Here is a 16544-nt window from a genome sequence, read left to right as displayed (position 1 = left end):
TAGCCACAGCTGGTGCCTCCATCCCAGTCACAACTGATGTTGCCTTTACCAAGGGCAGGGCTGTTGTTGGTTTCTGTGCTACCTGCTCTGGAACTGGTGTATGTACTGCTGGGATCACAGAAGGTGCTTCCTGTACTGGAACTGGTGTCTCTGCCACTTCCACTGGTAGGTTTACCTTTACTGTTGGGCTCACAACTGATGTTTCTGCTCCTGTAGTCACTGCTGGTAGAATTACTGGAAGTGCAGCCTCTTTTGCAATCACTGAAACCAGAGCTGGTGTCTGTACCACTTGGATCATAACAGGTTTCTCTTCCATTGAAATTGCAGCTGATGATTCTGCGGCAGATTCTATTACTTGGCTCACAACTGACCTTTCCGTTATTGGAATCACAGTAGGTGTCATCCTCACTTGGGTAACAACCTGTGTCTCTTCAACAACAACTTGAGTTGGAGTTTTCACAACAGGAATTACAACAGGTGTTTCTGCTGCTGCAGTCACTGCTGAAACAACTACTGGAGGTGTAGCTTCTGTTACTGCCATTGAAACCTGACTTGGTGTCTGTTCCACTGGGGTCATCACTGGTGTCTCAACTACTGCAACTGGTGCTGGCTTTCCTACTGGACTTTCTACTACTGGAATTAAAACAGGTGTTTCTATTGGTGCAGCCACTGCTGAAAAAACAACTGGAGGTGCAATTTCTGTTCCCATCACTGAAACCTGACCTTGTGTCTGTACCGCTGGTGTCTCAACCACTGCAACTGGTGCTGGCTTTACAACAGGATTTTCTACTATTGGGATCACAACAGGTGTTGTTTCTACTGTTGTAGCTACTGCAGAAACAGCTACTGGAGGGGCAGATTCTGTTACCATCACTGAAACCTGTCCTGGTGTCTTTACCGCTGGGGTCAAAACTGGCGTCTCAACCACTGCTATTGGTACTGGCTTTACAACAGTTGTTTCTACTAATGGGATCACAACAGGTGTTTCTACTGTTGCAGCCACTTCTGAAAAAACTACTGGAGGTGCAATCTCTGTTACCATCACCGATGGGATCACAGCAGATGTTTCTGATGCTGCAGTTGCTGGTGGTGTAACTGGAGGTCTTGCATCCTTTACAATTATTGAAATCTGAGCCGGTGTTTGTACCACTGGTGTCACAAGTGATATCTCTACAGTTGAAGTTACTTCTGAAGTTTCTACTTCTGGGATCATAATCGTTTCTGGTTCTACTGGAATTCCAGCCGATGTAACTACTACAGGAGATACTGCTTCTGGCACTGAAATCATAGCTGGTATCTCAGTGACTGGTGTCTTTGTCACTGCAGGTACAGTTGGTTTTATTGATGTTATGGAAATAATGGGAGTTTCAATTTCTTGGTTCACAGGTGTTTCTACCAGTTGGGTCACATCTAGTGTATCCTCTTCTGGGATCTCTGCCACTGAAACAACTGCTGGAGTCTGCAGAACGGATGTTACTGTGGCTGGGATTTCTACCACGGCTGGAGTAGATTTTACTGCTGTGACAGAAAAAACAGGTGTTTCTACAACTGTGCTCACAACTGTTGCTTCTGCTACTGTAGTCACTGTTGCTGTACTTATTACTGGAGATGCAGCTTCTGTTACTAGTACTGAACCAAGATCTGGTGTTGCGACCACTTGAATCACATTCTGTATCTCTACTACTGGGGCCACAGCAGTCCTCACAATCACTGAACCAACATTTGCTGTTTCTACTGCGTCAGTCACAGAAGGTGCGTCTTTTACTGGAGGTACATCCTTTGAGTCATTGCCTAGAGTTACATCAGGTGTTTCATCTAGAGGTGTAGCTGGTGTCACTACCACAGAAACAACAGTGGGAATCTCCACCACCTGTTCTTTGATCACTGTCGTCAACACTGATGCGTCAGTATCTATGTTTTGATTTTGTGACATAGCAGAAGTGAGATTATCAGTTGTTCTTACTATAGATGTAACCTCTGGTGTTTCTAGTTCTAGTTCTGTAAACAATGATGTGACAACTGGTGTCTCCACTTTCAGTTCAGTTGCTACAGTCTCTACTTTCACTTCTGTTACCACTGGAATTTCTACCTTTGGTTCTGTCACTTCAAGCGTCTCTACCCTGAGTTCACACGCTACTTGTGTTTGTGTCTCAGAAACAGCAACTTCTGGATTTTCTGATGTAACTTCAGAGGTAAGTGGTGATTCCTGTGCAATGGGGGTAATTTCCATTACTTCTGGTATTTCATCTTTAATTTCTGTCTTGTCTACCTGCAACTCATTTGACTTCATTTCTGTCACCTGTTCAAGAGGTTCACATTTAAGCCTAGCATTTTCATCTGCTGCATTATTCTGTTCACTCATATTACTAACTTCTATTTCTGTAGCAGTATAATTTTGTGCCAGCACTGTGATCGCAGCCACTTCAATCATAGTCTGCTCTGAATCAAACCCTTCTGGTTCTGATTTGGGAGCAACAGCCAATTCATCTCTTTTATCTGTAACTGCCATTTCTTTCATTTCTGATGATGTCGTTGCTGGGGCTTGGTCCCCATCTATTGCTTCACCCTCTTGTTCTGTTGCCTTTGGTAGCTTAGATTTTTCGAGGAACTGTGTTACAGGTTCAGACTCTACAGACTTCTCTATACCAGACTGTTTTGATGTGTTCTCAATAATTGCAACCATCTCTAAAACTTTACCAGTTTTAATATTCTCAGTTGTCGCTGGTTGTGCATTCTCTTTGGGAATCTCTGTACTTGGTTTGGTATCTAGACTCCAGTCTCCTGTTTGAGAAACCACAATTTCTGTTGCTAAAGGTTTTGCTTCTACTTCTGGCAACACCATCTCTAGAGGTTTCAGTATGACTTCAGAAATAGCTTCAAGCTTGGCTGGTGTTTCTGTGCTCTCAGATATATCTGTTGAACAGTCAGGAACAACCGTGCATTCTCTTATTTTATGAACCATGTATCCATTTTCACTTCCTGCATCAACAATTATTTCTGGAGATTCATCAGTAGTGCTTGCGTGAACAAAAACATCTTCATTCTCTGTTTCATTGCTTTCAGTGTTTGTTAAAGTTTGCCCTTCCTTTACTCCATGTTCTTCATCCTTTTTCACAAAAATCCCATCCATTCTGTCAGTTGCACTGTCATTCACTTTCTTATCATCCAAATTTCTATCAGTGTCTTCTTTATGGAGCTCTTCAACTAATGTTGATTCTGGAAGTGACACTTCCTTGGCTGGCAACTCTTCTCTGGCTAATAATTCATCTACAGCTTCTGACATATTTTCAACCTCAATATTTTCAACAATGTCTGAAGCAACAGCATCCACAGTCTCTTCTCCTACATGTATTTCCTTAATGTCCAGCTGTGCCATTTTTTCATAATCATTTTCTTCTGTTTTCTCACTGATGTCCTCCACGGTCACCGCTGAATCACTTGCTAATAAGACTGCATCTTTTACTTCAACTTTTGTTTCACAGACATCTACAACTGTTTCAACTGCTTCCAATTTTAAACTCTCTTCTAAATCCAGTGTCTCTGACTGAATGTGATCTGAAATTTGACTTACAATACTAACAGTCTCTCTGGTTTCCGGACACTCCACAGCAGAAGCAATGATTTCAATTGCTTTGACTTCTTTACTTGTGGTAGTATCAGGATCGTTTTCCACATCACCGTGTGTCAAAGATGCAACTACTTCCGTGGGTGCAGCTTGCTCAAACTCAGCAGCTGACAATTCAACATCTAAAGGTGTCAGCTGTTTTTCAGGTTCAGCAGCTACTTGTCCTTCATACACAGGCTCATCTAACACAAAATGCAGTGGACACTCCGTTTCAGGATCATGGGTGTCTTCACTTTGCATCATCTCAATCACCATTCTGCATTCAATACTAGCTGTATGTTCCTCTTTTTTGTCTTCTATATGAGTTTCCTTGGATTCTTCTACAAGAGGCTCTTCTTTTTCATTTACAATTACTTTCAGATACTCAGTCTTCAGTTCCTTAATTTCAGCTTTATAGACCACATCCGTCCCAAGTCCTGCAGTTTCGGTTTCACCTGTAAAGTTATGCGAGACTAATTCAGTTGAAACAGCATCACTTACTTCAAGTGTTGCCTCCATTAAGGGTACAGGGAGATGTTCTTCAACAGATTGTATTTCTTGAGATACTAGGCCTGTACATATTGCTGTTGCCTCAGTTTTCTTATGCGCAACCAAAACCTTTGTTTCTTCTGTTGTGGATGACTGTACAATATAAGGTGAAAATGACACAGCCAGAGATTCTTGGCTTTCATCTTTTGTAGTTACTGATTGAACACTTGGAGTCATGCAAATGGATTGAATGGCTTCCTGTAGGATCACATCTGATGTTTGTATGCCATATTCAGCTGACACTGGTGTAACATGTCCAGATGACCTGGGAGATTCAGTTAGTTGTGAGACTGCCGAGACCATTTCAGTACTGTCATCCCCAGTAATTTGCTCACTTGTTGGTTCTGGAGCAGTGACCGCATCAGCTGTCAACTCTACAATGTCCTCAGCCAAGGTGTCAACCTGTGTTGTCCACTCATCCGATGATACTGGTGTTTCAATGCTTTCCTCATTGATGCCTTCTTCTGGAATATCACTCAGTTGCTGATGTTTGCTCAGAAAGTCTGCAAGTTCTTCAAAGTCCTCTGAAAATCCATGTACGACTGTTGGTCCAGTGTTAGCTGGAACTTTTACTGCAATTTTAGGCACTAGGTTAGTAGATGTGTCCTGTTCTAACACATGTGAAGTCATCTCTGGCATCTCATGTTCGATTGTGATTTCAACTCGTTGTTCATTCACCTCCTTCAGACTTTCAGGCTCAATTATTTCATACTCAGACAGAGGAATGATAGCTGGTGTTTCATCATCTTCATCACCTGTTTCATGATCCTTAGCACCCTCATGGGAGGATGTCTGGTCTTTCCTTGCATCCGATTTTCTCTTTTTATGCCCTGGAATAAGTTTCTTCATAGAAAATGATTCATCTTTGCTCATCTCACTGTCTGAAGGTATCTGCTTCCGGGGTACTACTTTCTCCAGCTCTGACCTTTCTCTTTGGGGTGACCATCTTTTTTAATGTTTTCCATGTGGATCCCATCTCTCCTTCTGCAGGACTTCCAGTTTGTTCATTAGATGATGTGAGATGATCATAATCACCCTCAATGGAACTTCCAAGTGGAGAGTCAGTTGTCTTCTCATATCCCTCTCCTTTATCTGACTTTTCATCCTCATTTGTTTTTCTAGCCCTTTTTTTAGCAGAGCCACCACAAATCAGTGCCTCCCAGGAAACGGTGATGTCAGATTTCTTTTTGGACTCTAGAGGGCTTACATCAGCCACCAGCTCCTCTTCAGCAGTTTTTGGTTCCTCCACTTTTGCAAGCTCTATCAATTCCGAGGATGGTTTGGGCTGTTCAGAGACTTGTTCCTCAGCTTCCATCACCTTTTCTGCAGCTTTACTTTCTCTCTGCCTTCTTGTGGAAAATTTCCTGAAAAGTCTTTTAAGTGGACTTCCTTGTACCTTATCTTTCTCTAGAGAATTCTGAAGCTCTCCTTCAGGTAACAATTCGTCGTTATCTTTCTCCTGTGAATCCTTTTCTTCCTGTGAAGAAATATAATGAATATCAAGGCACATACATTTACTGTCCTCTTTTTCTGCCTCTTCTACACCCATTGTCTCAATTCTTTTGAGTTCCTCTTCCTTACTCTCTATTTGCATTTCCTCTTCTTTCTTTTTCTTTCTTAAACTGGCAAAGATTCCTTGTGTAAAGAACTGCTTGATTGGTGACATCGGTTCCTCCGACTCAGGACTTGCTTCTTTTGACAGTTCTTTCTCAGGTGTGTCCTCCACATGATCCTCCAATGTCTTTAAGTCCTGATCCAGCTCCTTTATATTTTCTGTTTGTTGAGAGGGTTCAGCTGAATCAGTCTGGGAAGATAACTCACTTTTTTGAGTTTCATCGGGTGTGTTTTCATTTGCTGCCACTGCACTGTTTTCCTGGATGTCACTGGTGTCCTCTGAGGCACATCTGACTTTTTCTTCTGGCTCATTTGCTTCAGTCTTTTCACATGTGTCTTTTTTTAGGGTAAACTTTAATCCTACGAATCTGAAGATTTTTTTGAAGCCAATGTCATTGATATCATTCACTTGGTTGTCCTCCATAGTTTCTTCTGCATTAACCATCTCTGTGCTCTCGTTCTTCATGACTGGTTGAAGAGCATCCATTTCCTGGAGGTCTTCAATTGTTTCTGTGCCATCTTCTTTCAGAGTAACAAACCCTGAACCAGCTGACAAAAAAATAAACAACAAAAAAAATAAGAATGAAAAGTGGCGCTATACACAAAATATTTGTACATGGATATTTACTACTATACAAAAGTGCTGTTCTCATTTTATTTGGAAACAACAAGGAAAACAATGAAAAATAATAGCAATAATATAGTCTTACATACCATCTGCAAGTACTCTCTCCTCAAAGTTGCCATCTAATTCATCTGCATGGTTCTGTGTCTTTACATTCAAACTGGAGATCTGCCCGTTTTTCTGTAATAACTAAATGGAAAAGACAGGACAGATTAAGGGGTGACTAACAAAGGTAATTATACTATGCTAATTATTTGTCTTTAAATCACTGTAGCTCTTAACTACACACATGATCTATATGCTATTTTAGGCAACAATCTCAGTGAGTTTGTTTGTGTACAGCACTGCTCACTCAGGCTACAAAACTTACAACTATGGAGTCAGATTCAAGTTAAGAAATTCTCCAAACATTTTACAAAAGTTATGACAATGTCACATTTTCTGAATGCTAAGTATTGCAATGTAGTTTGAAGGAGATGGATCTTGGGATAAGTAACTGACCACATATATGGAAGTCGAGTATCAGATCTCTCTTTTGACTAAAAGCCATCTCAAAGACTTCCTGTTAAATCATGGCTGACCTCATCATGTTTTACATGGAAAATCAATGCACCCAGTGCAGTAAGGGAGCATTCCTTCAATCCTTTGGGAATAAAAGTACTACAAATATCCCTCCATTTATGTGCACACATAAGACCAAAACAACTGACCTACTTAAATGCTTAAAGGAGATGGAGTCGTGATATGCTGAAATAAACCGAAATTGCATTTCAAATGCTTAATTTACACATTTAATCCAATAAAATAATTCAGATGAACAAGAAAACAAACATCAAAGGACAAAGCAGAGATTCAACCCACATGATAAGAAGCATTTTAGTAGCAATGAAACAATTTTAAGTCGAATTTAAAGTTTGAAAAAGTTTGAAGATACCATATTCTTTGCCAGCCACTGAGGATGCATCAGTTATCAGCGTTATTGATTTATTCTGCCTGCAATATTACCAAGAAACACTTGTCAGAGGACTTGTTTGTGTGACTTTATCCAAATTTGTCAACTTCTGAAGTTCTCATTATGTTAAATTCTGCCTTAATGTCTTAATAATACCAGTCAAAAATAATGTTTAAATGTGCTATACAATTTTCTTGAATTCACTACACAGATTAATTCAAATAAATATTTTTTATATAAAATAAATGCAAATCAAATAACATGCTCTATTATTAACTACACGATCTAATCTGAACTACCAGAACCTAATTCTTTTTTTGTTTGAAAAGTGAATTTAAACACCTCTATACAGGACAAAGTCACCTAATCTTCTTTTGACTACTATTACTGCACTTAAATAGCTGCAAATGATAGTTGGGATATTGCATTATGGACATTCCTGATCAATCTTTTCTACAACAAGCAAATCAAACAAAACTTTAGTAAGTAAAATAAACATTATCTGAGTAAGATCCACAACAAAATATGATTTCAGTCTTTCTACTTTAAAATATCATGTTTAATGGTGTTACTTGCTATTTCTATGCAATTATTTGTGACGTTATTTACTAGCAATTTCTGAGTGAAAGTGTATTGCTTTAGTTTAATCCTTCTGAGGATTATGTTCTCCTGTAAACAAGACTAGGAAATTTACTTTCCTCTCTACAGTTTCACAACTGTGCTCAGATTTGCAAAAGCACCAAAGTCCACACTATCTTATACAGTAACTCTATACATTTACTCTGATAGATAAACTAAACTAAGAAATCCCTTTTCCTGAGCTAAAAGAGCAACCTATGAACAATAAATCGTTTTGTCTACCTACAATAAATTTTGAGCATCATATGCATGTTCTGCATTACGGCAAAAAAAAAATTATCTAGATAGGCAGGCAGCACATTATGTTTTTTTATATATATATACATCCCGTGCGCATCCCTGGATTCAGAGCTCGTGTTTTTAAACTTTATGAGGCGTTTGTCTGCAGCAGGAGGCTGGTTGCATGCATTCTACCTTGTCATCAGCACTGCCCTCTTCCTCATCCCGAGCATCGCTGGCCGCTGCAGTGAGCTCCTCCGCCGCTGCGTCCTCCGCACATCCACCGTCCCGCTGCGAGGATGATGCCGTAGCTCCCATCTCACAATCCTTCTCTCGTTCTCTTCGGTTTCTTCTCTTTCACCTGATGTAACCGCAAAGCGAAAAGGGGATTCTCCGAAGATGAGTGTTGAGCGGTGATCGGACTCAGAAGTGATGCAGTTTGGCTCAGTTTGACTCTTTTAGGACACATCCTTCCTGCATCACATGAACACACTGGCACGCCTCGGTGCATCAGTGGGAGAGAGAGAGAGAACGAGAGTCCTGGGATGACCGAGGGACAGCCTCTACAACGAGCGTTTTTATCCCATAATTATAATTATGCTTTTTTATTTATCAAATGTGTTCATTCATAGGCCAATGATTACATACATTCAAAATAGTTCCTATTGTATGTGTTTAATAACCATAAAAAAATTTATTTTTAATTTTAATGTTTTTAATTAAAAACGCTAATTTCGAAGAAAACACGTAATTTTAATTATTTAATTATTTAATTGAATGTCATTATAACTTTAAATCCAATTCAGAACAGAACACTAAAACAAAGGTCAAGAAAGGTCAGCAATTTAATTCACATGGCTCACCTAGTCATATAAAGTATGTGGATACTCCCTAAATAGCAGGTAATTCCAGTGAACAGTTTTGCCTATTTCAGTGAGACCAATATTATTGGCATTCTAGAGAATACTGTGCATCCAACTTTGTTGCAAATGTTTGAAGAGGGTAATTTTATGTTCAATAAGCCTGCAAAAAGCATAACTCACTCCCTATAAAAGGATAAGCTCTTCTGGGGCTTGCCTTTAACTAAATCTTAAACATCGATTGAACAAGGAACGTGCAAATTCAGGTATTTGCACTAGTTTAGACTCAAGAGCATCAGTAAAGGAGTCCTGGCTTGCAGATGGTGTCCCAGTTGATCTGAAGAAGTGCATGCCAGTAATTTCCCCCACATCAGTCTCAATAAAGCATGGCTTGCAGTAGTATTACCATGCTGGAAGAGAAAAAGGCCTTTCTGCTTAAGCAATATTGAAAGCATAGACTTTTCTAGTATTACAGTATATGCTGCAGCATTAAAATTTGTCTTGACAGAAGTAGGCGAACCTGTTAATAATAAGGGGGTGTGCATAATTGTGGCCACATACACATGTGGCTCAGAACTCCCAGGATGACGGCTGAAAAATAATGGTGTTTAGCTGCTTTCCAATGGCAGAGTTTGGACATCTCCTTCTGTTTGCTGGGACCGAACACTTGAGAAAAAGCTATTTCAGTAATTCCAAACCCTGAATATCTTACAAAAGCCAAGCCAAAACCTTCAAAATCTTAATCTAATTGTAAATATATAAATCACTATATAGAGATGTAGGATTTGTAATTCATTGAAATGAAAAAAAAAAAAAACTAAATAAAGGTCTCCAAACAACTCAACTTTTTTTTAATAAACATTAAAAGGCATCCAGCAGTGTAACTAATACACTGTTTAAAAAAAAGTAATAATATTTTGAAGTTGTAAATAAAACATCACTGGCGTATTTATAAAGAAAATAGTATTTTAGTTTTCTTACTTCAAAATTGCATGCTCAATGTGTTTCTTGGCATTATTTTAAAACTGTTTAGTTGTAGTAATGTGCTAAACTGAATTTTACCTTATTTAAACAATAGTCAATGAAATGCATATTAGAAGGATGACAGAAATGATTAATAATTGTCATTATTTACAGATTTACTTAAAGTCTTTTTTAATAGAGAACTATGGGACATTAGCTACTGTAAAAGATGCATAAAACATTACCACAAACTCCTCATTTAGAATCTGTTTGAACCTCAGTCAATCTGAAAACTTTAAAATATAGGCACAAAACATGTAAGAACATGTTGAAATCTATAGTTGAATAGAGTAAGAAAACTTACAGCAATGGCAAATGGATTATGCAATTGAATTAAGAGAAAAGCCTGCTAATTTTGGAGAAATGGGAGTAAATTGTGACATTCTAACATTCGGGACTATTTAAAAAGAGAAAAATATAGATTTTCCAACCATTTTGGGCAACACTTGCCCCAAAGCAGAAAGGTGGAAAGTATGGGAATAAGGTGAATTAAAATCAACTGACTGGTCAAATGTTATTCTGAGGAGGAACAGCCTTCATCATAATGCAATTTGAGATTAAATTAGGTCATGTGAATTCAAACATCACGAGTGTGACAAACAACCCACGCATAAAACGTTCTGCAATGGTGTTCTTACGTTCCACATTTCTCGAGTAGTTCATCTAAACACGTTTCCATGCCTTCAGAGGAAAAGTTTGACCTTTCAAGAAAGTAGGATAATTCTAACTTCTAAAACAACTTTTTGTTTATTACACAACTTTAAAAAGATAGTTCAACATTTTGTGCCCCCTCTAGTCATTTTGAAACCATGAGTTTCACAAACAGTAAAGGTGTATGATGTATTTTTTTATACAGCAAATGTAGACACCAAAGGCTGTCAAGCTCCAAAAAGGACAAAACAGTGGCATAACAAGCTCAGATTGCACAAATCCAAACCTGGTACAGTCACAAAGAACATGATGAGAAACAATGGTGAGTGACGTCATGATGTATCAGGTTCATATTGACATTGATGCATTTACACACAGATACATTGCATCTCATGGTATGTCATTTATTAGTTAATGCATTCCCTTAAAACACATGAGGTGGGTAACTATAATAGCAGGATGTTCCTGTTTAAGTGAACTATTACTCGTTTAACAGCAAACAGAATTGTTCTATTCAGCATTGTAATAGGTTGTAAAACAAAATTTGTTAAAAACGTCTTATTTGCAATTTCCGTTGCACCAAACAAAAATACTACTATTTGGAATGCCCAGTTGGGCTCCAAATAACAAGATTGGCTCCAAAACAAGACACCTCACCCTCAACCTTTCACACAATTTTATTTTATGAAGAACATCATCAACATAAAGACATTATCAACTACTGGCCTAAAGATCAAGATAACACAAAACAGGAAATAAACGCATCTAGGGCAGATGAAATGTTCCTGTTAGCTCATTTGCCGGTGCACAGATGCTGCGGATCAGTTTAGGGTCATACACTGGAGAGAGAAACTCGGTGGTCTGAGCCCCCTGAAACCAAAGTTGTTGAACCCAAATCTCACAGGAAGCTTGAATCACTCCGCATAGAGCAGGAAGTGACAGTTCTACAAGCTGTTCAATAACCTTTTGACTTTATCACATTCTAAATGCATGCATATGAAAAAGTTTTAGTTCTTACAAAATACATAAACAAGCAAACTACTATAAGCAGGATTATTAAGGTTAACTAAAACATTTTAAAAAATGTTTTACTTAAAATAAAATTAATCTTAACTGAAAATAAATATTTTTGAAATGTATTTCATTTCAGATACAGGAGTAGGGGTGTGCAATATGACCAAAATGTTATATCACAATATGAGTAATTTTATTTCACAGTAACGATATATATCATGGAAGTTATTTTTGCTTTAAATAAGGCCTTTTTCATATCAAATTTTTGACACCATTGAAATGTCATTGTCATTGAAGTGTCAATATCACAATATATATATATATATATATATATATATATATATATATATATATATATATATATATATATATATATATATATATTTCTTATTATTAAAGTTACAAAAGTCATGTATAAGAGCAGTGCGAGATTTTCTCTCTTTTGTTGTTTGATTAACATGAATGACAGGCAGCAGGAATATTAGACTGCTGTCACTTTAAGAGCTGCCCAGATCCAATATACCATTACCCGATTTCTTTCTCAGCTGTTTGCTTACACGTAAGACCTAAATTACTGTGTTTAAGAAGATACTTGCAAAGACAGACATTCTGACATATACAAGTGTGTGTATTTAACCTGACAGCGTCTCTCCGACAGCGCACACATATAGCAAAATGAGTTCTCTTAAATGAGTGTTTCCTAAAATAAATGATTAATTGTGGGAGCAAAACTGAAAAGTATGTGAGAAAAGAGCTTATCTCCCAGCAGACAAAAAACAACACCACCACATATTTGTGACCTGACCAGTACTGGATACAGTAATTGTTTGTGGGAAACTTCTAGATATAGTTTTAATGTGTCATTGTTCATTTAAATTGAATAATTTGTTGTTGTTGAGTAATAACAACAAATTATCTTTGTTTTTGTTCCTTTATGAAAGAAATGGACGGTAACAGCAGCAGCCAATTATTGAGCCAAGAAAGATCTCCAAATTCATGACAAACATGAACGCTAATTCAATCAAAAGCCCTGAAACACTGCAGCTTCTGTGGAGATTCTCATACGAAGTTAACAGGATCAGTTAATTTGAGTCACAGTTCAGCTAACCAAAACCAGCTGATGTTTTCTTCAGACATGATACAGTTTAAAGGCCCTGGAAACAGGATCAAATGATGCCTGGGAATAACCTACAGACATGTAAGTGAGAGTTTGTCTGTCTGTTCATCTACACTTGTTTTACAATCAATTTGTGTCACTAATCACAGATTTAACTACTCATGTTTAACAGTACATTATATTTTCATTTGTAGATATAATGGGGAAATGGAATGGAGATTTCCCAGTTTGCAGGATGTTTGATTACATAATTGTGTGTTGTGGTTACTTGTTAATCATAAGTGAATTACAAGTATCTAATTTGGTGTAATTTAATGCAAACAAACTTACAATAGGGCAGAGAGCCAGAGGACATTTAAGAAAAAGCATGTACATTTATGTACAGTATGTTTTTATGTATGTATGTATTCATTCATTCATTTTTTAGTGTGACCAATGTTGTAACCTGAAAGGGTTAAGTTGTTACTCTCATTTTTCTAATATTCATTTTTCAGATGATTAAGAAATCAGGTGATCAATTTAAAGAAAAAAAGTGAAAATAGTACTTCCTAAGATGAGTAGCATAACAATATTGTATATACACAAGTTTTGTAACATTTAAACTGGTTTTATGGAGAGAAAAAAATGTATATGAACACCTCAACCTGATTAAAAAGAGATTACTCCAACAGAAACACATTTTTGTGTCAGATCAGTCAGAAATACATCATTAATGTACATTTCACTTTTACACTTGTGCCATAGTTTTCAACATATAGAATTTGTAATTCATATTAAATCTGCATTACCTTATATACAACAACAATTTTGTTTCAAAATAAATGAAAGTAAAAACAAAATATAAATAGTAGTTTTTTGTTTTTTTTTCTAAAGCTGACGAGCAAATCTTTATATGTGAGTGTAAAAGTGTAAAAAGGTTTGGTTTCCTCGTCATCTCCACACACATCGGAAACAATAAACCATTCACAAAACCTAGTCTTTACAGAAGCAGCTGCACATGATGATTAGGACCGAAAGTTGTAAACACTTTGTGAGCTACCTAATTAACTTATCCTTTCTAATATGTCAAAGTCCCAGATTCACTGTGTTCCATTTTCTGCATATGAGATGAACTAAGAATGAAGTAATTAAAACTATTCCAACATTTTAAAGAAAACCTTCTCGCCTTCATGATAGATCATGAACTCTCCTGACATCAAGTCCAAGGGGTTTTATCCCATTGCTTATCTTTTTCCCTAAATTGATTTAATATCCTAATTTTTTAAGTTTACTGTGTTGAACATGCAATCTTTCTCACATTGCAGACCCTGCAGGTAGAACTTCAGACGGAAGGATGTAAGTCAGTTAGATGCATAAACAAATTGAGCATACAATGAAAACACTTTTAAACAAGAGTTATGTCTTAGCCTGAACAGTTTAAAGTCATATAGTGTACAAAATCAACAACCTTATATAAAACTGTGACAAAACAGGAAACTTTCCATACATTTGAATTAGGCAAACTTTTTTGAAAATGCACCAACAACATCTATATCAGAAAAAAATAAATCATATCTTGAAAGAAGCTTGAAACTTTAGATGGACTGAATACTTGATTTAAATAGATAAAAGTCAGAATTTTTAAATGGTTCTGTTATTTCCTTGTATGGCTTCAGATAAAGAATTAGCAGGGTTTTTTTTTTTTTTTTTGTCAAAAACAGAATGCATTCTCATACACTGAACAACATCTAAAACCAGTGTATGGACCTGAATAAATATTTTGATCGCTGTCATCTGACTGCACTAGAGGTAATTATATTTAAATTACAGTGTTTCTTTGCATGTTTTAATTACTGTCATTAGTTGCTTCATGTGATTTCTCACTGTTGCATTTAATAAGCTTGATATGCATGCTATCAGATGTAAACATCAACAGCAAAATTAATATTTAAATAATTACTATGACATCAACAAGCAAAACCCTTTTTCATAATACTGTACATTATAAGTGGTACGACAGTAAGTACAAGTGAAAAGGAAAAGTATCTCGATTCTTGATTTAAGATTTCCAAAGTGATTGGGTTCTAGGTTAAGATGTTTCTATATTACAGGCCCTGATGGACAAATAATGTGACATTAAAAGGTTAAAATTTCACTTTGGATGCAATTACTACTAAAATGTTCATCAACCACAAAGAAAAGTACCTACTTACATTTTCATAAAACTACTATATAAAAAAAAAAAGAACATAAAGATCACATGGATTAGACCACAAGCATACAGTGTGGAGGCATTGGTAAACTAAGCTATACACATACAATTATACAATGTACTGTATGATCAGCCTGTATGACTGTAGTATACACGACTGCCGTAGTTTAGTTGACATTGGTTTGCATTGGTTTTAGGCCTACAGCTATGATTCAATCACAAACTGAACAGAAAGCAAAAATCCCTGAGACCCTGAGAGAAAGGAAGGAACCACGGTACAAAGAGGAAACCCAGACTCTTCTGGTCAGCCTAAATTTAAAAAAAGCACAGGAAACAGAAAGAAACAGCAATGCTCAAATAAGTGTTCACAGAAATATAGAGTAAAGAGAGCAAAGAGATTTCACACTTCAGTGAAGTTAAGGCCACAAGGGTCTGAGAATCATTCATTATTTATGCTCTACTGCCATCATGTGGTGTGTGCATGAACCAAATCACCAATTGCTTCTAAGATTACACAGATAAACATCTGATTGTAAAATCATCTCGTGTAAAGTATGTTATCAGGTATGTGCACACACCGCAGAATTGTGTTGCTTAGTATGGCTATCATGTTTTGCAGAAAATGTGCTATTTCACTTCTGCTTTGGACATGATAACTGTGACTCATCTAGTTTTCTGTTGGTTCTAGAAGTAGTTTTATAACAAACGTAAAACCAATCAATAGAGTTAGATCACCTTATGACACATTTATGAGCCTTAACACATTATAATTCTGCCAGACATTGATAATTACTGAACTTTAAAATGGCTAGCAATATACACTTTGGAAATGGCTTGTATTTTGACCAATTTCTCTAAAATTCCTTGTCATGTGAACAGAATGGCTGATGTATCTAAGTTATGATTTAACCAGGCCTATAGATCCGCTCTAAAAAGCCAATTGTTCAAAGAATAATAGATCAATATGCCTATACCCACATACCTCAGAGGACAACTGGTTTGGGTTTCTTGTTACCAGAGAATCTGTCGAAATATTTAGAATTAAGGATTTTATTAAGAACCTATGAATTATTTGTCTCATAGATTGTCAGTCATGGGTTAAAGAAAACAACAAAGCAGCATCATTTGCTGGGTTTTTGGAAAGAGGCTGTAGGTTTTTATTTGTTTAAACTAGCATTGACAAGTTAGGCTCCAGCACTGCCACAGTTATAAACTGATTATTTTTTCAACTGCCTTGATAAAAATAGAAGTGATAGATTTTGCACTACAGAATCAGCCACAGGATCTGCGATGTGACCTGCAACGTGTGAGGTGGAAATGTTAAATGATGGGAAGGGATTTTAAACATCAGTGTTCTGATAATAATTGGAGGAAGGTGTATATTTATGTATAATAAGGGGGAAAAATTACTATGTTAAGTTTTTTCTAGATTCCAAATGTGACATCAATAAAACTGTACTATTACTATGTTTGCAAGGTTACTCTT

General features: G+C 36.9%; 1 protein-coding gene across 1 annotated transcript; it reads right to left on the bottom strand.

Moving 5' to 3' along the window:
- Position 1: 1 nt before the first annotated feature.
- Positions 2–8763, bottom strand: LOC113060365 (A-kinase anchor protein 12-like; the record flags this gene model as incomplete). The annotated part of the gene is given in 4 exon segments (XM_026229226.1): positions 2–5047; positions 5049–6316; positions 6482–6581; positions 8398–8763. Coding segments are annotated over 4 exon segments (6537 nt in total), but the record flags the coding sequence as incomplete, so codon positions are not given.
- Positions 8764–16544: the final 7781 nt, after the last annotated feature.

The sequence above is a fragment of the Carassius auratus genome, chromosome 42, assembly GCF_003368295.1.
Source record: "Carassius auratus strain Wakin chromosome 42, ASM336829v1, whole genome shotgun sequence".
Lineage (NCBI taxonomy): Eukaryota > Metazoa > Chordata > Actinopteri > Cypriniformes > Cyprinidae > Carassius > Carassius auratus.
Note: the sequence above shows the minus strand (reverse complement) of the source record. Positions and strands in the feature narration are given on the sequence as shown.